Source organism: Serinus canaria, chromosome 2 (genome assembly GCF_022539315.1).
Source record: "Serinus canaria isolate serCan28SL12 chromosome 2, serCan2020, whole genome shotgun sequence".
Lineage (NCBI taxonomy): Eukaryota > Metazoa > Chordata > Aves > Passeriformes > Fringillidae > Serinus > Serinus canaria.
In genome coordinates, this window is record NC_066315.1 from 69,421,512 (window position 1) to 69,443,390 (window position 21,879).

The 21,879-nt window shown below is 43.7% G+C and overlaps 2 protein-coding genes across 3 annotated transcripts; both read right to left on the minus strand.

Moving 5' to 3' along the window:
• Positions 1 to 3,825: 3,825 nt before the first annotated feature.
• Positions 3,826 to 12,406, minus strand: SERPINB1 (serpin family B member 1). 2 transcript variants are annotated; one of them, XM_050971520.1, is made up of 7 exons: positions 12,205 to 12,406; positions 10,672 to 10,847; positions 8,557 to 8,694; positions 7,680 to 7,797; positions 6,890 to 7,032; positions 6,032 to 6,199; positions 3,826 to 5,309 (listed from the first exon to the last, which is right to left on the minus strand). In XM_050971520.1, exons 2-7 carry the CDS (start codon positions 10,837 to 10,839, stop codon positions 4,908 to 4,910), a joined length of 1,137 nt encoding a protein of 378 aa, XP_050827477.1. In that variant the 5' UTR covers positions 10,840 to 10,847; positions 12,205 to 12,406; the 3' UTR covers positions 3,826 to 4,907. The 2 variants fall into 2 exon arrangements, with proteins under 2 accessions (XP_050827477.1, XP_009090933.1); XM_009092685.4 differs by lacking the exon at positions 12,205 to 12,406 and adding an exon at positions 11,895 to 12,024.
• Positions 12,407 to 13,782: 1,376 nt separating this feature from the next.
• On the minus strand, positions 13,783 to 17,984 carry LOC103815241 (serpin B6-like). Its single transcript, XM_050971018.1, has 5 exons — positions 17,964 to 17,984; positions 17,461 to 17,576; positions 15,623 to 15,728; positions 14,862 to 15,029; positions 13,783 to 14,243 (listed from the first exon to the last, which is right to left on the minus strand). Exons 1-5 carry the CDS (start codon positions 17,982 to 17,984, stop codon positions 13,842 to 13,844), a joined length of 813 nt encoding a protein of 270 aa, XP_050826975.1. The 3' UTR covers positions 13,783 to 13,841.
• Positions 17,985 to 21,879: the final 3,895 nt, after the last annotated feature.

The following is a 21,879-nucleotide window of genomic DNA, read 5'->3' on the forward strand; positions in this document are numbered from 1 at the left end:
ATTAAGGGGGTAGTTAATTAGATAAGTATTTTTATCCTGATGTTCCTCTGAAATGCCTTTGGAGGAATAAAGCAAGGTGTGGTCTTTTCCAATGCTGTATCAGCGTGTGCTCACCTTCAGAGGGCAGCACAGGTTGGCAAAGGGCTCAGACGTGGTGCTTCATTCCTCAGCCTGCAATGGAGGCAGAAATCGTGCCCCTTAGATCCATCAGAAAGTGCTGTTTAATTGTCTTCCAAAATATTGGTAACAAGAAGTTAATGTTTCAAAGCCATTGTGTTGCATGGGTGCTCTTCAAGCCAAGTATTACTTGCCTTTTCCCTTCCTCCCTGTGGTAATTAGCAGCAGTGGAGAGAGTGGCTGCTTCCTGCTCTCTCCCTGCTGCTGATGTGCATCTCTTTTATATCCCCTTAAGAAGGGTCGTCTCCTCTCTTTGAAGAACTCCATACTCCATGAGAAATTCCATCAGGACCAGATGTACTTAGAGGTGGACATTTCCCATCCCTCCAAAACAGACCCAAGGGAAAAACATCCATTTTCTCTCTCAGCAATTTATGCAGTCTCTACAGAGGATTGGCAATGATGCTTCCAACAAGCAGAAGCCAATGTCCTAGTGAAACTGCTTCAAAAGCACAGGATGAAAGAATGAAATTCAAAAATCACAGAGCACATTTTCTTTTTTGTTTTCTGGCTTTTGACTACCTGAAGTTTACCTTGAGAAGCTCACTGAAGGGCAAAAATGGTTATGATTGCATGCTGGTATAGTGGTGTATTTATTTACTCTTCAGAGTGTAGAGCTTTAAGGAAATACCAAACATTGCAGTGTCAGTAGAAAATTTGGATTCCATCAGGTAACAATTGCTTCTGCTGTAAGGAACACCATCAAAATCCACCATGCAACCATATCTTTTTCTCTCACATAACTTGTGCCACTAAGAAATAATGCAGATCATGAGAAAGGCCGTAGCCATTCCAAGTTGGAGAATTCAGTACTCTGAGAAACAAATTGTACTGATGTGAGTTTCTTCCAGTAGTAGCATGCTCATGTGAGAGATATGGATAACCACAACAGAAATATCAATTAAATAATTCTCCAAATTCCTTCCATTGCAAAATTTTTTAGAGAATTACCTAATGAATATTGTTTCCATATTTAGCTTGTGTGACTCACAGATAAAAATTTGGATGATACAGCTGGCAAGGAGTTGTCTCATACTAAATATTTATGTGAAATCATTACTTGAATTTTATTTTTCTAGTCCTGTTTTTTGTGCGCAAAAAGTTGAAACCCTCAGTTTAACCTCTGGACTGCATTTTTTCCCCTTTTCTGTGAGTGTTTTCTCTAGTGTTTAGAGAAAAGTGCTTGACAAAAATGACTGCATACCATTTTCCATGAAATGACTTTAAAAATGTACATGTTTATACAAGCTGCTTGTTTGAATTTCCATCTATCCTGAAGATACATTTTCTGGCTGCTGTGGTGAGTTCCTTATCTGAATTGCCAGCAGCTAACCTGCATGTTCAGCATGTTTCCAGACAGGCTGTGCTCTCCAGGATTTTGGCTGTGGTTTTTGTCTTTTATTGTTACTAAGTAGTCTGGGATTGCGTAGGCCTCTTAATGAATATGGCTAATAGCCTGCATTTAGATGGTACCACAAGATAATATGACAGAACTATGGTTCACTACAGTGAAAAAAAAAACCAACCCCCAAAACAAAAGCCAGCATTAACAACAAAAACTTAACCAAAAAAAAAAAAAAAAAAAGGAAACCCAAACCAAAAGCAAGGTTCTGATTTCAGTTGTACCTTTTCATCTCAATAGGTGCAAGACAAGAGAACTGGACTGATCTTATTCCTGTAATAAACTATTGTAAATCAACTCCACCGTCCATCTCCAAGACTTGATCAGGTTTATGAACTTTACAAGGATTTTGGTCATATGTAGACACATATTTAACAGCAAAAGTATAGCTACACATGCTCTGAGTTAACTCATCTGTGTAAATTTATCTAGTAAATTTATCTCTAGTATAAAGTGACATAAAATGCAGAGATAACTGTCTTCCTTATCCACACTACAGTATCTACTTCCTAGGATGAGCAATTTCAGCTGTATGAATCAGACAAAAAGCAGACAATTGGTGGTGGGTGGTGGTGGTTTTTCTGTTTAAATGACAAAGCCAAAGGGCTTCCCTAGGAAGTCTGTTAGCAGAAGTACAAAGTCTGGATTACTCATCACAGCACAGTGAACAAATATTTCTCAGAGTTTTGTCTTGTTATATAAAGGCTGGTCTGCCTAGGAGAGGCCAAAATGGAGGGGGAAATCCAGCTACTGTAATCCTCTACTTCCCTGGACCAAAACTCACATGTTGTCTACTAAAAACAGCAGCCTGTTGCATATTGGTTTTGAACGGGGCACTCAAGTACTCAACGTGTTCAAGAATTTAAGTTTAACTACAGGCAGGCTGACTTTTTAATGTTGCATTCCTAAGGGTAATATAAACCAAAGATTTTGCAAGAATTTTTTTTATGTGGTGTGTGTGGATTTATGAATGCTGCTTTGCTAAGACTAACACTAAGTTCCTGATTTTATATTGAGACTTCTGATGTTTCAGTCTCTCATCTTGCATCTCTTTAACTCATTAAAATTACACGTTCTACCATTTTACTCAGTTAAACATCTACTCAAAATTGCCCTGCTTTGAACTTAGTAAGGCCTGTGTTCATTCAGTAGTTCTATAAACAAAATCCTTTTCAAGAGGGCAGTTGAAGCAGCATATTATTATTTAGAAATGTGAATACAGATAGCATGCCAGTTTTCTCTGTTGGAGTCAGCCCTTGTCAGTCATTTGTTCTGACAAGAGCACAGGAAAAAAACATGGAGTATTAAGGAAAAACACAACTATGTTATTGTCAGACATAAATTATGGGAGAGGGGAATATTGGTCAGTAGAGTTGCTGAGTGTTTTGAATTGGTTCAATGTGGAGCTGATTTTATTGGGATTCTTATTGCTGAGATCTTTTTTTTGTGCACCCTGTCTGTAGAAAACCAAATTTGTCTCAGTGTTACTGAGTTACTCTTCAGTTACTGAATGCTGATACCAACACACTAAATACAGACAGACATCAGTCTCCTCTTAAAGCTGATTTGTACTATTATGCAAGGTTTTATCTTATCTTCTGATTATCTGGTAATTGCTGCCCTAAAGGCCTTCAGTCATGTATCTCACACTCATTGACTGAGTTTGTGCAAATCAAGATAAGGATGAAATTAAAATGGAATTTTTGAGCCTTGCTTTGGCAAACTCCTCTATGGAAGCAGCAGCTTTTTTGCTAAAGTGTTGAAACAAGGCCCAGAAACTCAGAAGAAACACAACATCATAGTGCTCCAAATTTTGCATGGGTTCTGTGCTAGTACTTTTTGTTTGCAAGGCATTGGGTTTTCAAAGCACTGGGTGCAGAGAGTATTGCATTCCCATCTGCAGGCTGCAATACACACTCTCCTCTGCAAACCTACCAGAGCCTTTGCAACCAGGTATTGCAGACCAAGTGCTTGTGCCATTTCATAAAACCATGACTCTCCCTGTTCCCTCTGGGGGTGAGCAGCTCAGCTTACACTTCCAGGGGAAGCTGCTGGTTCATGCAATCATCTCTTATATTGAGTAATTTGGTTTTCAAAATTTTCACCTACTCTGAATGACTTCAGACAGCCGGTGGCATCTGTTGTGCCAGTGGTTTTCTGTGTGTCTACTCTTCAGACAGTTATTTTGATACTCTGAAATACTAAACTGCATGCAAAAAATTGCCATTTTGAACAAAAGTTTAGGTTAAAGACTTTTATTTGTAGCTTAAAGACAAGATTAAAATACAGTTTGCAAGTATATAAATTATTGTGCCCCATTCAGAGCTGAGGTTGTGCAAGTAAATGTTACAGTAGCCAAGATACAAGCAAATAACCTCCAAAAATAACCACAGAACATGACAGTATGTAATTGGCTACCAGGAATAAGGCTGTGTTACAGTAACAGAGGTTTCTGCATAAAGAGGTAGTGGAAGTCAGCTCAATAAATGTAGCATCCTTGCACATAAAGAGAAACATCAGATATTTCTTGCAGATCCTCCTCTGGGAAGCTGAGGTATCTTTTAGGAATGATAGAGGTACTGGCCGGAATCTAATGCCATATTGGCAGCTTCTGAACTTTCAAAAGGCACCTAAAACCTCTAATCCCTGAAATATTTTAACATATAATTTAAATTTTAAAACTCCTCATTAAAAACATCACCTAAAGTCTTACTCATTTTTTCATTCTCATTCAAAAGCTGTGTTGCAATTTTTCTGGCTACTACCTTCAAGGGGTTACTTTTGTTTAAATAGCTTAATCCATTCTCTATTAATAGAGATCTCTAAACAAATGTTATCTGACCTTCTATTTTGTGACAGAACTGGGTATACCCAGCTGTTTGAGACATGCCTTTTGGTGCCTAGAATGATTTTATTACAGTACTTTTGTAAAGCAAGATTTTAGGGAAGGGATAGCTCTGCAAGAACCACCTAGTATTTATGCATAAGGAGTGACTGGAATATTAAGGAGTGACTGGTTATCGCAATGGGGAGCTGTCGACTCAGAAAAACCCATGTGAGGGTGCAAAAGGCGGATACTGTGCTTTAAGAGACATGCATTTCTTCCAAGAATATTTATTTCTACTCCAAGATTTTCCTTGTTCAATTAAAGATGAGGTCAATCTGAAGAAAGAAAAATAAATTACTCCTCATTTTCTCTGGAGCTGCTTAAATGGAAAGGCAGAATCTCAGTCACATTACTAGGAACTCACAACAGGAGGATTAACTTGCTCAGGAACAAAGCTTTCAATAACAACAGCAGGAACTGCTGCAAATGCTATGTTTTCTTTTATGGGGAAGCATATCTGCCCAAGAAAAGTAAGCTTTGTGTTGGGTTGTGGCGAATAAAGAAAAGGAAAGGATGGTCAGCGTTGAAATCCTCTTCTATGGCCATGCAGAGCATGGCAATGCCAGCAGTGGCAGCTGCAGCTTCCGTGCCTTCCTCATTCACTTCCACAAAAGCCTTGTGGACAACTGCAGAGAGGAAGAGGTCACGTGTCCCTGACATTCCTGACAGGTCAGCCTTGCCACTGTCAAATACATCCAGCAAGCCCATAGCAGCTAAATCTGATTTAAGGTCATAGCTCTCCTCCAGCTTAAACTTTGGCAAACGCACGTGAACGTCAGCGGAATACAGATGCTCTGGACGTGTCCATTCCTGCAGCTTCTCTAAGGTAAGCTGCTTTTCCATCTAGAATTAAAAAGACAGAGAGCATTATTTATCACCAGTGTAGTATTTCATTTTCAGTAACATTTATGAGGCTTTTTTATAGAACATTATAGGAGGGTAAAGCAGCTATGCAAAAATGAACACACGCATATCTTTGATTTCTAAATAGAGATTAAAAAATACTATTAAAATTAGGTGGAGTCAGTGCAGTTTTTGCTTTACAAAGTAAGGCAGACATTTGCTTCTTGCTGCAGTGTATAGAAAGGAAAATCATGCAGTGATAGCAAGCCAGTCTTCTTACAGTTTCATCTAACTAAATAGAATCACCTAATTAAAAACAAGTAACAAAAATCATAATCAGAGAGCTCAAAGAAGGTGATCATTTAATGGAAAACAGTCTCGCTACTTTATGGTTAAGAAAAGAAAGACTTTCAAAGCTACTGAAAGACTGTCATTAAAAACAAATGAGGCAAGGTAATTCTCATAGTTAACTCTGTTTTTAGTCTCCATTATGGTTCATTCAGTTCAGCAGAGGACACCTGAACTCAGGCTACAAAATTAGAACACAACTTCTCTTCCCAATGCAGTACATCCATTTATTCTTTATTGCTGTACAAGCACAGAGTTGTCTAAAAATACACCAGATAGATCTGGTGCCCTGAGAACAAGGGTTCACTAAGGCTTTCATTTTGAATGGCTGAACTTAAAAACACTGAACAAGTGCATTGGCTTAGATGGGTTACCTTCTGCAGTCCAGTGGTGTCCTCTTCAGTGTCATCAGGTAACAGGATGATCATACTAAGTTCTCTTCCATCGTAAGGCAGCTCTAAAACACGGATCTTCTCTTCAGGGATGTATCCAAAATTAAATTTATTTTTCTGATACATCATTTTTACTGTCTTTCTTTCATTCTGGATGGACAAAAGGCACCAAAAGTAACAGTTAAGCAAATACTCCTTTAAATAACCAAGAGAAGACAAGAAAGTAAAAACTGCATTTATGTAAACACTTATCCTCCACTATGAAACTTTTTTCAAACTTCTGACTGCCTGTTTAATAACAATTTATTCTGAAGAAATAATGAGTTTGTATTATACTCGGTTCTCCTTCAGCTTCTATATCACAGTCCTCACAGAAACCTAAACAGTTACTTCAAACTGTTGTGTGAAAATTTTAAGCCAACAAAGATCAACTCTGTTTAGCATAAAGCAGATGACTGCATACAGTAACTTGTAAAGCTGTTAACATAAGCAGAATATAGAACAAGAAGATAGGGCTTAATTAAAATGTCCTCTTATTTTAAGACTGCTTATCTATCATCACAAACAGAGACAGTTCATAGCTGCTGATTTGCTGCAGACAGAAACCCTGCCAGGTCCTAAACCACAGGTGAAAATTGTCTCTAACACTATTCTGGTAAGTAAGACCACAAATAGCTTGCTTAATATGGAAAAATACTAAAATCCATAAAAAATAATTAAAATATTAATAAATTACTTTGTATTTTTAAAATATTTTGTCTGCAAGCAATGCTTCACATTACCACCTATATTATTAGACCTTCTCATTAGGTATGTCCTACCAGGATGTATCTGTATTACCTTATTTAACCGAAATGGTGCATCAGTGGTGTCAGCTTCTTGAAATTTCTCTGCCCAGTTCGCTTTGAAATAAATAGCATTCACCAGCACCAGTTTGGTCATGCTATCAACTGAGCCTTCAGCCAGCAGATTGGGGATTTTGCCTTCAGAGGCAGCAGAAAAAAGGGTCACAACAGAATCATGTAGTAAGTTGATGGTATATAAAATATACATTAAGAAACTGATGCCATAGAAATACTGCAAATATAAAACCAATCTATTCCTGTAGTAATGTGCATTTCAGTACCTGTCTCGCTACTTCACCATACTTCTTCTAAATATACACTACTATAACTTTTGATATACAGTGATTTGATGAAAACTAACATTGTTAGTTCAGAGTTGTGAGTAGTGACTCATCTACTCATCAGTAAATGAGTCACATGCAACTCATCTACCCCTCATACAAGAACTACAGAACGCCCACATTAAGGAATGCTGAATTTAGAAATATATATACAATATATATAAGGACCAAGACAGATTAAGCCAAATTCTCCAGCTCATGAGTACATCTTCATGTTTAGGTATCTCTCCTGCACTCATGGCCTGAACACAAAAACAGAATGGAAAACTCTCAGGACTTATGGAACTGTTAAAATGTCTTGCTTAGGTAATTTCTAGCTCTGTCCATGCATCAAATGAGTATCCCAGGGCAGAATTAAACTGTTTGAAGAACAGCAGAGAATAAAGCTCATTCCTTTTCCCAAGATATGAAACCCTAATAGTTATTAACAAAAAATTAATTTACCTTCAGTTTTCTCCTCAACCCACTGATTAATTTCTTTCCTGGCTTTATCACAAGCCTGAAGAAAATCAACTGTAGCCAAGTCAGCTCCATATAATTTCCGTGTATTAGTCAGGAAATCCTAGATTTTGGAACAATAAGAATAGCTTTCACTGAATGCAGATAAGAAAACATCTAATTATCAGGTAGATAAGGTGTACTCAGATTGTCACCAGCTCTGAGGTGGGGCTCTAGCAGCGTGTTGCTTGGGGGAATTCTGAAGTTAACAGGTTTTTTCCCCACTTTAGAACAAGCCTCATAGTACAGCAGCCATGTCTAGAGCTGATGGGGTGCTCACTGCAGGTGCTACAGTAATATTTACCTATCATTCTCCTGAAACAGGCTCAAGCACAGCTGGGATAAAACAAACCTTTCCAAAAATAGCTGAAGAGGGACAAAATATCACATAAAGTTGTAATTCACTGGCGAAGAGGCATGTTAAAACATATTGGATATCCCCTCCCAAATAAATAGTGTTTTCAAAAAGATTGAAGTTATGTGGTACTACTCCAATAAAAATCCTAAAAAGCTGGTTGCAACAGAGTGGGATGTCATGATAGTTACTGTAAACTAAGAACATAGACCAGTGATTCTTCTCTTGAGGACACGAACAGCAGAAGTGAACAGGAACAGAAAAGGGTTTGCTGTGTTACACCCTTCAGGTGAGAGGCACAGATGCTCACAGCTATGGAAATGCACACGGCAAGTATGAAGCACTTTAGTCAACTTCCCAAAAAAGTTTAGAAATAGGCTTGGAAATAGTTCTACTTAATAAATACTCAAGCAGCTGCACTTTCCCACCAGATCCCAGCACATGCCATCCTGATGTGCACCACTGTACCTGCAGAAAGCTGTAGGACTTCTCTCCAAAGAGCCGACTGGCCAGCCGTAAGAGATAGGGAGCATTGCTTCTGTTTATATCCGCTGTCAGAGCCTGGAATCCTGGATGAACATCTTCAACTTTGTCAAGGTGAAGCGTCTGAAATAAAAAGAAGTGAACTAGCTGCTGTTAATACTGTCTTAAAAGAACATACTGTGAATCTGTAGGGTAGGCCTGATGCAGCAGGGTAGGATCCAGTAGGTAGGCTGAAGAAAGAGAAAAGGCTGGAAGCTGCTAAGAGACTTCTGTAAACCTCAAAGAATGAGTCAAACTGTCCCTCGGTGCTACGCTGCCAATGTCAGCCACTTGTATCGTGATCCTGGTCAGTCACACAGTCACAGCTGAAGCTCTTGATCACAACCCCAAGTCCTGTCTGCATTTCTGTGGGCTTCTCCTCTGTGGGCCCAAGAACTCGCTCCCAGGTGAGGAATCAAAAGGAGAGATGATGCCATGGAGACTCTTCTGCTTTCTTGGTTCCCCCTTTGGCCCAAGGGGATGTGGGGTTGTATATTTTCACAATATACAATCATCATTATCACCAGTGAGGTATTAAGAAAACCTAGAGCAATTATCTTTTATAATTTTATGAAAATGTAATTCCATAAATATATACACTTCATATATACATATATATATATCTATATAGTAAGTATTATGTTTAAGATCAAGTGCAATTCTGCAGTATCTCTTTATCAGTACCTCCTCTTCCAGAGGCACGCTGGCTGGCCAGGGCTTAAAGATATGAGAGCAGAAGCTGCCAGACCTCATGGACAGGGATGGCTACACCAAAGCAAGGACATTCATATTCAAACTTAAACCATGTGTTTGTTTCCCAGGAGTGACTGCGATTGTGCTGTAAAGGAGTGACTGGATTCAAAGGAAAGCCTTCTCTTTCTCTCACTGGCTTTTTGGTCAGGCTTTGCCAACCTCCTCAGTACAACCTGTGCCATACAGGTGCATGGCTGCCTTACAGAGGCAACCTTACAATAGAATTATGATTCCCAGAAACAAATTTTTTTGTCCCTGCCAACAGCTCTTGACAATTGCTAATCACTCCCTCTTTAATTAGCACTGGGTTCATAAGTGAAGCATTATGGTACAGAAACTGCCCTGTTGAGGATGACTGGGTTGAAAGACATTTATTTCCCCCCCCAAGTTCCTTTTGCATGATTTGTGCTGTCAGTAGATTTATCCTAGGTGGGGCTGTCAGTCTGATTACATGAAATATGTTCAAAGTCTGTTTGAACAAGCAGTGGGGAAGTAATGCTATTGAGTAAGCCCAGCAACACTACAGTATAAGACAGTTCCTCCTAAAGTCCAGAATACAAAGGTGAAATTATTCATGGGCAAATGCATGAGGATGACTGCAATGAGGAGACTCCCACACCTTTTTGCAGGCATTAGCCTAATGAGGGTGCAAGAATAACAGTGACTGCATCCCTTCCATGACAGAGGTTTCAGGGGAAACTGGCACACTCCTATGTGCACCATTTTTTGCAATTTATAAGGAGGTTTTTTTTAAACTATCCTACCTACCCTAAAGCTATGGTAAGGATTACCATGCAGACTTAGCTCCTTCAAGATATCCGAGTGCCTGTTAGTGAGAGATTGGTACTTAGCTAACATCACCCTGTATCATCATAGCTTTAGATGCAAAATTACAAAATGCTACTGTGTTTTTTACAAAAAAACGGATTTATTGAAAATGAACATTGGTGATCTTGTGTTGTAAAGTAACAGTTTGTCAAAATGTCTCATGAAAACTCATAGAGCCTTGCTGCTGGAAGTAATGATCAATTTAAAAGGAGACTGACTAATGTAATTAGTTTCCTCTGTCAAGAATTAACTACTGAAATTAAATGAACAGCAAGGGCTGTAGAAAATATAGACAGAAGGCTCTGGAGCAGGGTAGGCAGAGGGCAACTAGCAGCAGAGTCTGAGGAAAACTGAGTGTGCATGACAGAAATCTTGTCCTGAACAAACAAAAACACCCTCTTTTCATCTTCCCTCCTCTAAAACACAACCCTTTTTAATGTAAATAAAATAAAAAATTAATGACCATTTTATTTTACTAACCTTCAACACCTGGGCTTCTGTATTACCTTTGGCCCCCAAAAGGACCATGGCCAGGGCAGCAGAGATACTGACAGGAGAAAAGAAGACATTTCCTGTTGGGTTTGCTTCACTAAACCTTCTGAACAGATCAAGTGCAAATCTGATGTTGGCTTTGGACAGGTTCTCCATGGTTATAGCTGAAAAATAAAACAGTTGATAAGGACCCTGGGAAACATTCTTCAAACAACCTGTCTAACCTTGTGTGACTCACAGAGTAAAGAATGGATTAAACTGGATGCAGCTGCTTACAGAAACAGCAATATAGTCGTCAGTGCACCTTATTCTTAAAAAACAAAAACAGTCACATTGAAAAAGCAGAGGATTTTTTTCCAGTTAATTGTGTGTTCCAACCTTCCTTATCATACTAACTTTATAGATATTATTTTTTAAAAATTCTTTTCCTGCTGATCTGAAATTGGAAGTGTATGTGCTGGTAGGGTTGCAAAAGTCCCTCAGCCTCACAGGCCCAGCACACGCCAGGGCTCTCCATCCTCCAGCATTCCCTCTGCTCCTCTACAACCCACAGAGAACACTCAAAGTATCTGCTCAGGGCCATTCAGACACCTCTCTGTAACCCGCCTGCCTTCATGCCACAAATCCATGTCCCTGAACGGTGTCAACCCTGCCAAAGGCTTCAGTGCACGCTGACTTTCAGCAGGGGAGAGCACCGCTGTCCCCAGCCTGCGCTGCTAGGAGCGCGGAGCTGCCGGCCCGCCTCATCCAGCACCGCCGGGGCTGGGCGGCCCTAAAGGCTGGGGCAGGGGGTCCGGCGGTCTACAGGTGACCCACCGACCGGCGGGGACACGAACGAAGGCAGAGCAGGCGAAGCGGCAGGGCCGCCACTGAGCAGCGATGCTCACGAGATTGGGGAGATGCTCAGGAGCCGGCTGAAAGGCGCAAGGGCCGGGTCAGGCACCAAGCCCCACCCAAGGGCGAGCGGCGGCACCGCTGGATGCTGCGCCAGCTTCCTGCCCGCCCAGCTCAGAGTCCGGCTTGCTCTGTGCTTGCTTACAGCGGCAGTCCCGGTTTGTTTCTTTCTCTTCTCCGGACGCAACTGAGTGGAGGAGCTTACACCAAAATTTGGGTGTTTCGTGCACAGTCTTTCTACAGCAATTGCAAATCATCACTATCTGCTTCCTCCGTGCCAGACAGATACACACCCGGCAGCTTTGCGACGTACTTACCGAGCTGCAGTCTAAAGAAAGACCACCAACACCCCTAAAAATACCCAAACCCAAGCCCCAAGGCGTGCTTTCACTTTCGTTTACCCACACCTCCCTGCGCAAGCCTTTCCCCAAACCAGCTGTTCGACAGTGCCCACCCCCAGTGCCCGAGAGGCGCCCCCCGCCCCGCGCAAACCCCGCCCGCTGAGGCGGAGAGGAAAAATTTCCCCTTCTCGTCCCGTTCCCGTCCCTTTCCCGTAGGATGCGCCGGGGGCACGGGCGGAGGCAGCCCCGCGGAGCCCCCGCAGCCCAGGGCCGCTTGGCCGCTTACCTGCCGGGCAGCGCGGAGCGGGCTGCGATGGGATGGGATGGATCGGAAGGAGCCGAGCGGCGCGGTGACACTGCAGCAGTGACACCGCGGTGTCACCCGCGGGGACCCCGCCGGGGCGGAGAGAGAGGACAGGGGCGGGGCGGCAGGTGTTACCCTGCGGCCGCTCCCGTCCGGGTGTTCCCGATTTTCCGGCGGAGAGAAGAGGGAGCTTCGGGAGAGGGATTAACCAACAACCCCCACCCTGCCCCAGCGGTAAGAGATCCAGGTGTTTTAGACCCATGGGGCAAGAGCACCCCTGCTCCCTAGGGAGGCTCCTCTCTGCCTTACCGCCCTGTGTCTCTATTTACATTCATCTTCCATAAAGTTATTTTGCTTTTTTTTTTCTTTTTCATTACAAAGAAAGTAACTGCAGGGGAAGATTTCTGTGGTTTATCATGATCTTCATTCTCCATCAGTCCTCAGGACATCCCCAGCTATACTGCCCATATTGGTTTCAGGTGCCTCGCCCTTCACCTGCAGTGTATGGCATGTGTCCCGGTGACAAAAGTGTTTGGGTCTCATCCCTCTCCCCTGCACATAATGCTTTTGTTTGCTTCACCTGAGACAGCTGGTTTGCTCTGCACTGAATAAAGGATAGGCCCATCTAGCACCTCTTGGATAATGTCCACCAAGCCTTGATGTCAACCTACGCAAAAAACCAAAAGGAAGCGTTGCAGTGCTGCCCATAAAAAAAAAAGTGTTACCTATAGAGCCCCTTGATATCCTTTGAAATACCTTGAAATCCTTTCAAGGCCAACCACTAATTCATGGCAAGCCAAGTAATCACCTTGGGTTTCACTATCCAGAAAAATCTTGTGTTTTAGCAAAAAACTCCAAACAAGCTACATAGAAGCAGGTATTACAAATAAGAGTTCCTTCAGTATATCAAAAACAAAGTGCAAAAAACATCACCTTGTTAGGAATACCATTTCAGCTTTGTCTTTGGTATTCTACAGTTAGAATACATTCTTTCTATAGGACTAGAACCGGGTGAACAGTAAAAAACTCAACATCTCCTGTGGTGATGGTTTTCATCATAAACACCCTCTAAGGACATCTGCTGCAAAATTGTTCTTTACTAAGTGCTGGTCCAGTTGTTAGTCAAAACCCCACATCTACACAGGAAGCTCAGATAGAACCTGGAACATGCTGCCAAAAACTCCTTTGAGCTCCAGGCAGTGTATGAAGGCACTTAATGAATGTGACTGGAAGGTAAAAGGGGAGGGCAGCTACAAGGGCTCCAGCCTTGTCACAAGCAAAAGTAACTTCACTCCCATGGGCTCTCACTGCCTGACTCTGCCTGCTGGACACCAAAAGTGAACTCAAGCACAGAAGAAGCACTCACAGAACAAGTGGGATGGTTTTTGTGCCAACAAGAACCTCAAGACCTCTGCACAAAGGCACAGGAGGGGTTGGACATGGAGGGTGCCATCTTTGTCTAAGCAGCTCTCTTTATTCCTGCCAAGCCCGAGATAAAGAGCACAAAAGGAAATCAGGCACAGCTGAAAGAGACAATTAATGCAAAAAGGAGTTGCTCTGTTCCAGGGAAATACAAATTTATTGTGTGATGGCATCTATGCAGCCAAGATATTTCCTCCTTAGGGACAGCAAAATCTGCCACAGAAAAAAATGCTGCAAGTTTTGTTTTTCCAGATGAAGAAGAGGAAAGGATGATCAGCAGTGAATTCTGGAACTATCATTGCACAGTAATTCATTACCAGCCCAGTGGCAGCAGCTGCTTCAGTGCCTTCTTCATTGACTTCCACAAAGGATTTGTGAATCACTTCAGACAGCACCAGCTCATTACCAGTTGAGATTCCTGAAAAGTCTGCTTTGCCCAACTCAAATGCATCAGGCATTCCCATGCTTCTTAAAATAGGTTTCAGATCATAATCTTCTTCCAGCCAAAATCTGAGTAAAGACACCCCCACGTGTGCAGACTTCATCATTTCTGGACTGATCCAACCCATCAGCTTCTCATATGTAAGTTCTCTTTCAAGCTAAAGAAAAGTCACAAATTTAAATAATACCAATTATAATTGAGTAAATATTACATAGCCAAAGTAGTGATTTCTGTGTGTTTCTTCACATAGCACATAACAGGCATTGGTTTTTTGCCTAGATTAGGCATGAAGACAGTGGGGGTTTAAATTCTTAATATGGGAAAAAAAGGCAAACAAAACCTTACTATTAAATTCCTAGATGAGAGTGCCAAAGAGCCCAAACTCGTATCCTACCCTCAGCACAATAGAGATCCTGCCCTTTCCTGTGAGCCTCTTGCCTGCCAGTGAGCCACACACCACCTGCCAGCTGCTCAGCACAGAAGACCTACAGCACAAGCCACAGCACTTCCAAAGAGCCCACCCAAAATCCCCCTCTCCACATCCCATCCCCACCATCCTGTGCTTTCACCACAACCACAGCTGACCTCTGCTCCTGAGCAGCACTGTCATAGCAGGGGCTGTCACTTTGGGGACAGGGAGGAGAGGGGACATTTCTGCTGCCCTTGAGCACCAGCGACGCAGTTGCTCTGGAACTGAACTGCAGGTCTCTGTGCAATTCAGCCTTTCTTCCCTGGAAGGATTCAGCCTGTCTTTGTACTCAGCTCAACTACTTACTCTTTCCAAGCCTGTGGAGCCATCCTGGATTGCATCAGGGAGCAGGATGATCATGCTCAGTTCATTACCCACATAGGGGAGCTCCAGGATTTTGGTCTGGAAGTCTCCAATGTAGGTCATGTTAAAATTTGCCTCCTTGAACGTCATCTGCACAGGTTTGGTCTCGTTCTAGAAATCAAGAGATGCCAACAGTTAGTGCTGAGCTTCTCTGCTGGTCTTACAAAGCAAGCAGCAAGTTACTCATGGCCTTTTAGGATTTGACCAAAGAGAACAGATCACACACTAATCTACAGCAGCCATACTGACTGCAGCCCTCCAACTGCCTTTTGTAAAGCACAGGTAAAACCTGGCCATAAGCAGCAGCAATGCACAATATTCCACCAGAACTCAAAAGGAGATTTTTCATCAGCCCTATATCCTTTTGATGTTGCAACTTGGAACCTGGTTCTAAGCTTGTACAGCTTCAGAGAATAGAAAATGCAATGATGTCTCTGGATACTCCTGCCAGCTTTTTTCAACATGTTCCAATAGAAAGAAACCAAGGTGGCAAGAACCAAGTCAGTCCAGCAGTCTCTGAAGTGCAGTGAGAGCTCATCTGGGATAAGCAGAAACATTCCTTTATTTAAAAGTCATATCACCACTTTCAAATACTCTTGGATTTACTTTACTGCTGCAGGGAGGGACAGTTTCCAGACAGGCATGAGGGCTTCAATTTGCCTCAATGCTTGCTTCAAGCAGGTGAGTTAAGGCAGGCACATTACCAGGTCTTGTTCATGACTCCTGGAGGCCAACCCAGAGCTGCAGGGCATCCTGAGGGGCAGCCATGGCCTGCCCATGCCAGGGGCCAAGTCCTCCTCAAGAGCAATTCTAAAAAGAAGATTGCAGAGCAGGACTTCAAAGGAAATTTGTTTCCCATTCCTTCTGGATTGGCTCAGGGGCAGGAATGCAGCAGGGAAGCTCTGACTGAAGAAGACTGAAATTCACAAACTTTGACATCTGTCTTTGTGCTATATGAACAGTTCTAGTAACTATGTGAAAGTTCAGAGAAGCTCAGCAAAGAGAGACTTCCAATGAAAGGAAGGGGGAATAAGGAACTGCAGACAGCCTATCCAAGGTAACCCTGATTGAAACATCTAATTTCTTCTTAAAGCAGTTCATTTCAGACAACACCCACCAGTCTATTGTCAGCATTTTAGCACATCATACCTTATTAATTTGGAATGGCCTCTCTCTGGTGCTCTCTTTCCTGAATGGCTTTTCCCAGTTGCCTTTGAAATAGATGGCATTCACTAACACAAGCCTGGTCAGGGAATCAGAGGGAATCCCCTCTTCCAACAGGTTCTAAATTTTACTTTTATGACATGTAATATATGATAGAGATAATTCATGCTTTGTAACTGTATAAAAATTACAAAGATCCAACCATGCCTCTGACCCCCATGGCCAGAAGCAGGGCTTTCCTCTCTATTCAAAAGATTTCCCGGACTCGCCCAGATAAAATCATGACTATTAATGAATGAATGAGTCCTTCCAGGGCAATCATCGGCCATTTCCCAAGAATGTCCAGAACATTCTCAGAACGGCACCTGGAAAGGATTACATCGAAGAATGGGCTACAACATAAAAGAAGACCATTTCAAGGAGCCCAGACAGCCATCCAAACCTATGGACTGACTTTTGTATGGGACTGAATCTGTATAGTCCCCGTTATACATATGTAGGGATTTACAGAAATCTGAGGTCATTTCTGCTCCAGGCGGAATAAACTGTATATAAGCTGGCTGCATGGAGCAGTTGGGGTGACACTCTGGGGAGACGCTGACACTGCGTCAGTCTGACCCAAGTTCACCCAGCATCAAAGTCCGGGGTTGATGCTGTCTTTGCTGTGGTGGTTTTATAATATTCTATTTTTGGTTGTCTAATCTAATAAATTTATAAAATCTTTTTTATAAGTTTGGCTGCCGATTTGATCATTTACAGAAAATTGGTGACGGCCCAACGTGATCTGATATTGGGATCTGGGAACCCCTTTTCCCACCTGGGGGGCGCCCCGCTGGTTTTTAGCAGCCTAGACGGGAATTGGATTTCGGAACCAATCAGATCCACAAAAAACCGCAGACCGGAGCCACGGATGATGATTGGAGCCACGTGCTAACAGAGCCACAGCCAAGGGAGATAAGGGCCAATTCTCGACTCGGAAAGATCTAGAGAGCTCTCTGAGATCCGAGGTTTTTTTCATCCATAAAAATCAATGTGCATGAAGAGATCCACGCAGGAAAAGAACTGTAAGTATTGCGTGGTTGGGTGGAGCGTGATCGGACGCGTGTGTGAGACGTGACATTGTCACGGAGTGAGTGCGGACCCCACAATTGCGGTTCCTCTATCCTGCGAGGGAAGCGGCCAGTCAAGGGGGAAGTGAGAGGTTCTGGTTCGAAACACAGGAGACCTGGGGCTCGGGAAGAGTCTAGGGGGAAAACCAGTCACGTTTGGGATCAGAAGGGAAGAAGTGAGCCTGGAAGGTTCCAGTAATTCGTACATCTTCTGAAACAGGTAAGAAAGTCTACCTACAAGGAAGGAGGAAACAGGTAAGAAAGTCTACCTACAAGTCGACAGGGCGGTCAACTGTCCGACTTGGTCAGGCTGGCGACTTTTAGCGAGCCGGAAAACCCGACGTTGGAGAAAGGATCGGGACTCGAGACGAAAATCCTGGGAAAACTACAGAAGGTAAGGAAAATCGTAACCTTCCTTGAGAAAATGGGGTTGGAAAAGAGCAAGAAACAAAAGAAAACCCAGGAGAAAATCCCTCAGGTCCCCAGGAGAGTGTTACCAGAAATACCCTGAGATAGTCCTCTGGGGTGAATGCTGGAACACTGGGATGAGAATCCACAGAGGTGGGGGAACTCCAAGGAAAAGTTGATCCATTTCAGCATGGAGAAATGGGGAGGGAGGGAGATCGGACAGTGTGTGGTTTGGCCGATATTCGGCACATTTGAAAGCTGGACCTGTGAGTCTTTGTTTGACCACGTGAACGGTCGCAGTCCGCGGAACCCGGAGGAAATCAAGTATGCAGACATGTGGAGGCATGCTTGCCTAGGTTTGTACCCAGTGCAAACCTGCCGGCATGCGGCGGAAAGCAGGGAGGGAGTGGGAACCATTGGAAAACCTTCCACCCCCTTACCTTGTGGCTCCACAGCAGCCAGGTCCCACTCTGGCACAAGCGGCGCCAGGGATGCCTCCTGAAGTGGGGGTGCCGCAAGTTCAGGCGATTGCATCACTGCCACCACCAGAACAAACAGTGGTATCCATTCCCCCACATGGCCACGCTGCTGCAGAGCAGCCGCAGCCACAAGTATCCCTGAAAGTCGAGGAGAAGGGATCCCTGGCGGGAGTCCCCAGGGATTACTCTCCCCTGGCACGCCGAACTAGGAGGAGAACAAGGAGGTCGACCGTGGGGGAAAGTGGGGATGAGAAGGAAAGCTTGGTATCTATCCCTTATGGGAGGTAACGATGGCCCCAGGGGTGATTGGATATGTCCACACCATGATTGACATCAGTGATGTAAGTGCATTCAAAAAGGAGATGGGAAAGCTGATGGATGACCCGCTCGGAGTAGCGGAGAGATTGGATGAATTTTTGGAAACAAGCATTTACACCTATGAGGATCTCCAAGTGATCCTCAGGTCGTTATCTAATAACGAGGGGAGAGATATGATCTGGTCAACTGCGATCAGGGATTGGGAAAGGCAGAACCGAAACAGGGGGTCCAGGGAAGAGCAGTGGCCAAACCAAAAGCCATCTTGGGAAGCCCAGACGGAAGAGGGGAGGCAGAAGATGATAGATCTGAGAAATATGGTGATTCAAAGTATCAGGGAGGTGGTACCGAAGGGGCAGAACATGAGCAAGGTGCTCAGAGAATGTCAAGAGAAGGATGAAACACCTACGGAGTGGTTGGAAAGACTCCGGAAAGGTTTGAGGATGTATTCAGGGATGGACCCTGATTCCCCGGTGGGGATGGTGTTGTTGAAGACACAGTTTGTAGCAAAATCTTGGGAAGATATTTGAAAGAAGTTGGAGAAAATAGATGGCTGGCAGGAACAAGGGCTGCAGGAACTGTTGCGGGAGGCTCAGAAAGTTTACATGCGCCAGGACGAGGAAAACCAGAAAATACAAGCTAAGGTCCTGGTGGCAGTGGTGAGAGAGGCTCAGAAACAGGAACGGGGAAGGATACGGCGAAAAAGGCACCGACAAAGAAAACTGGTCTGTCTCAGGCTCAGGACAAAGGTTCGGGTGAGCAAAAGCAGGAGTTCGAGTGCTATTACTGCAAACAAAAGGGGCACATTAAACGAAATTGCCCAAACAGAGCCAAGGATCAGGCAATGTTTCAGGAAGATTAGAAGTGTCAGGGGCTTTTCAGTTTGGGCCCCAGAACATCTAGGGAGCGCTTGATAAAATTAAAAGTGGGACCCTACAAAGAAGAATTACAATTTATGGTGGATTCAGGAGCAGAGTGGACGATGGTGTTACAAATACCGAAGAGATGCTCTTTGAGCGATGATTCCATGGTGGTGACAGGAGCAAAAGGGGATCCTTTTGAGGTCCTGATCATAAAAAACATTGAAATAAGCACGGGGAACAGAAGGCACATTGGTAACATTTTAGTAGCTAAAGGTGCAGACTTTAACTTGTTGGGATGGGACATGATGGTTGCTCTGGGGGTTGGGCTAGCGGTGGAGAAAGCTCAGCTCAAAGTGAAGCTTTACAGCCTCACTGCCCCTGATGAGGAGAAAATAGACCTGAGGGTGTGGTATGTCCTGGGAGAAGCTGGGAGGTTGGATATAGAACCAATTTGGGTGGAAATGGAAAGACCCGAAGACCCAATAAGGGTCAAATAATACCCCCTCTCCATGGAACGGAGGAGGGGTTTGAAACCAGTGATTGACGAATTAATAAAGAAAGGAACATTAGAACCGTGCATGTCACGACATAATACCCCAGTTTTGGCAGTGAGAAAACCGGACGGCAGCTTTAGGCTGGTGCAAGATTTACGGGCTGTGAATCAGAGAACTTAGACTCTGTTTCCCACCGTTTCGAATCCTTACACATTGTTAAACAATCTCTCCCCTGAAGATATGTGGTACAGCGTGCTTGATTTAAAGGATGCTTTCTGGACGTGTCCTCTGGATGAGGGCAGTCGCGATCATTTTGCATTTCAATGGGAAGATCCAGAGACAAATAGGAAGCAGCAGCTCAGGTGGACTTCATTGCCTCAGGGCTTTGTGGATTCTCCAAATTTATTTGGGCAGGCACTTGAGCAGGTTTTGAGTGAGTTTGTACCCACAGAAGGAACAAAGCTTCTACAATACATAGATGACTTGCTAGTTGCAGGAAAAGGGGAGGAGGAGGTAAGGACAAACACAATTGGACTTTTGAATTTTTTGGGAGAAAAGGGATTGAAAGTTTCAAAATCGAAATTGCATTTCCCGGAACCGGAGGTCAGATATCTGGGACATTGCTTAACAAGGGGGAAAAAGAAATTGGATCCAGAGTGGGTGGCAGGGATTATTGCCTTACCACCCCCGCAGACGAAAAGGGAGGTCCGACAGCCTCCAATATCCAGCCTCCAATATCCCAACAATCCCAAGCTTTTGGGATTGTTGGGATATTGTCGGCAGTGGATTGAAAGTTATAGCGACAAGGTGAAATTCCTCTATGAGAAGCTCACCACAGATAGGATCAAATGGACACAAAAGGATGAGGAAGTGTTTAAGGGGGTCAAGGAGGCGCTCACAGCAGCACCAGTGTTGAGCCTCCCTGATGTCAGGAAACCTTTTCAGTTGTTTGTGGATGCTAGCAGCCACACAACACATGGGGTGCTGACGCAAGACTGGGCGGGGATCAGGAAGCCTGTAGGGTACTTGTCCCGGCTCTTGGACCTGGTCAGCAGAGGCTGGCCCACGTGTTTGCAGGCTATTGTAGCTGTGGTTTCGCTAGTGGAGGAAGTGAAAAAAGTGACTTTTGGAGCACCTCTGGTAGTATTTGCTCCGCACAACGTACGGGTTATACTACAACAGAAAGCGGACAAGTGGCTCACGGATGCAAGGTTGCTGAAGTGTGAGGCCATATTGATTCATTTACAGGATTTGGAATTGAGAACAACGACTACACAGAACCCTGCACAGTTTCTGTTTGGGGAGGCGGCAGAGAAACTAGTTCATGACTGCGTGGAAACAGTCGAGCTGCAAACCAAGATCAGGGAAGATTTAGAAGAAGAAGAACTAGATGAAGGGGAAAAGTGGTTTGTAGACGGGTCAAGCAGAGTGGTTGAAGGGAAAACAAAATCAGGATACGCGGTTGTGGACGGGTTGTCAGGGAAAGTGATAGAGGCAGGTCCCCTGAATGCAAGCTGGTCTGCACAGGCATGTGAATTGTATGGGGTTTTGAGGGCATTGAAAAGACTGAAAGGGAGAAAGGGAACAATTTTCACCGATTCAAGGTATGCCTTTGGGGTAGTTCATACATTTGGAAAAATTTGGGAACAAAGGGGGCTGATCAATATGAGGGGAAAAGAACTGATGCATGGGGAATTGATCCGAAAAATTCTGGAAGCACTGAGAGGGCCAGAAGAAATTGCAGTGGTCCATGTGAAAGGGCATCAGACAGGAATTCAGTTTCGAACCAGAGGGAACAATTTGGCGGATCAGGAGGCCAAAACTGCGGCACTTATGGTGGTAAGTACCCCAGAGCTTGAAAGGGAAGAAAGCCCTGAGGATTCCCTCAGCCGTCCCCAAAGGAAATTGAATGCTATGAAAAGATTGGAGGCAAATTGAAAGAAGGTAAGCGGACGTTACCTGATGGGAGCGAATTAGTTTCCAGAGGATATATTAGAAGAATTTTGCGAAGGTTGCACCAGAAAACACACTGGGGGGCACAGGCTCTGGCAGAACAATTTCTAAAATTTTTCGGGTGCAAGGGAATTTATGAATTGGCAAGACAGGAGGTACAAGGGTGTTTGATTTGT